The 779-nt window shown below is 46.9% G+C and overlaps 1 protein-coding gene across 1 annotated transcript in view; it reads left to right on the forward strand.

The window, feature by feature from the left end:
• LOC100952791 (U3 small nucleolar ribonucleoprotein protein MPP10) overlaps positions 1-779 on the forward strand; it is a 17,850-nt gene that overhangs the window by 15,160 nt on the left and 1,911 nt on the right. Inside the window, exon 8 of the mRNA XM_023507625.1 lies at positions 671-778. Within this exon, the coding sequence (XP_023363393.1) occupies positions 671-778 (108 nt within the window). The remainder of the gene's footprint in view (positions 1-670; position 779) is intronic.

Below are 779 nucleotides of genomic sequence, written 5' to 3' on the forward strand. Positions count from 1 at the left end.
TGAGACAGAGCCTCAAGCTGTCCCCCTGGGTAGAGTGCCATGGCTTCACTGCTCACAGCAACCTCCAACTCCTGGGCTCAAGTGAGTCTCCTGTCTCAGCCTCCCAAGTAGCTGGGACCACAGGTGCCCCGACACAACGCCTGGCTATTTTTTGGTTGCAGCCATTATTGTTGTTTGGCGGGCCCGGGCTGGATTCGAACCTGCCATCTTAGGTGTATGTGACTGGCGCCTTAGCCACTTGAGCCACAGGCGCCGAGCCCATATTTCTTTTTAAATTGAAGAATGGAACACGGTGTTCCTAATAATCACCAGTAGACAGGGTTGCTCAAGAGCAGGCACCTGTGTGGTACATAGGCGTGCTACAGGAAGAGATGAAAGCATTGGTGTTTGAAGATGAGAGAAATGTTATGAAAAGTTATAGAAATAAATGCTTTGGAATAATTTAGAGACAGAAGAGCTGAGATACCCAGGTGTCACAGATTCTGGAGACAGCTGTGCTGTCCCCCAGCACTGCTGTCATTTTAGTCAGCTTAAGACTGTGGCTGTCAACACATCTAACCTTGTAAATAAGAAAGTATTTTATATGTTATACTTTAGTATGTTCATAATTAAAACATTTTCTGTTAGGAGCACTTCTGACTTCTCATTAAATGTATTGTCTCTTTTCCAGCCCGTACCAGAGATTAAGGTTATGTCAAATCTACCAGCCATCACCATGGAGGAAGTGGCCCCCGTGAGTGTTAGCGATGCAACTCTGCTGGCCCCGGAGGAGATCAAGG

This window comes from Otolemur garnettii, unplaced genomic scaffold, assembly GCF_000181295.1.
Source record: "Otolemur garnettii isolate 467f Iridium unplaced genomic scaffold, OtoGar3 scaffold00194, whole genome shotgun sequence".
NCBI lineage: Eukaryota > Metazoa > Chordata > Mammalia > Primates > Galagidae > Otolemur > Otolemur garnettii.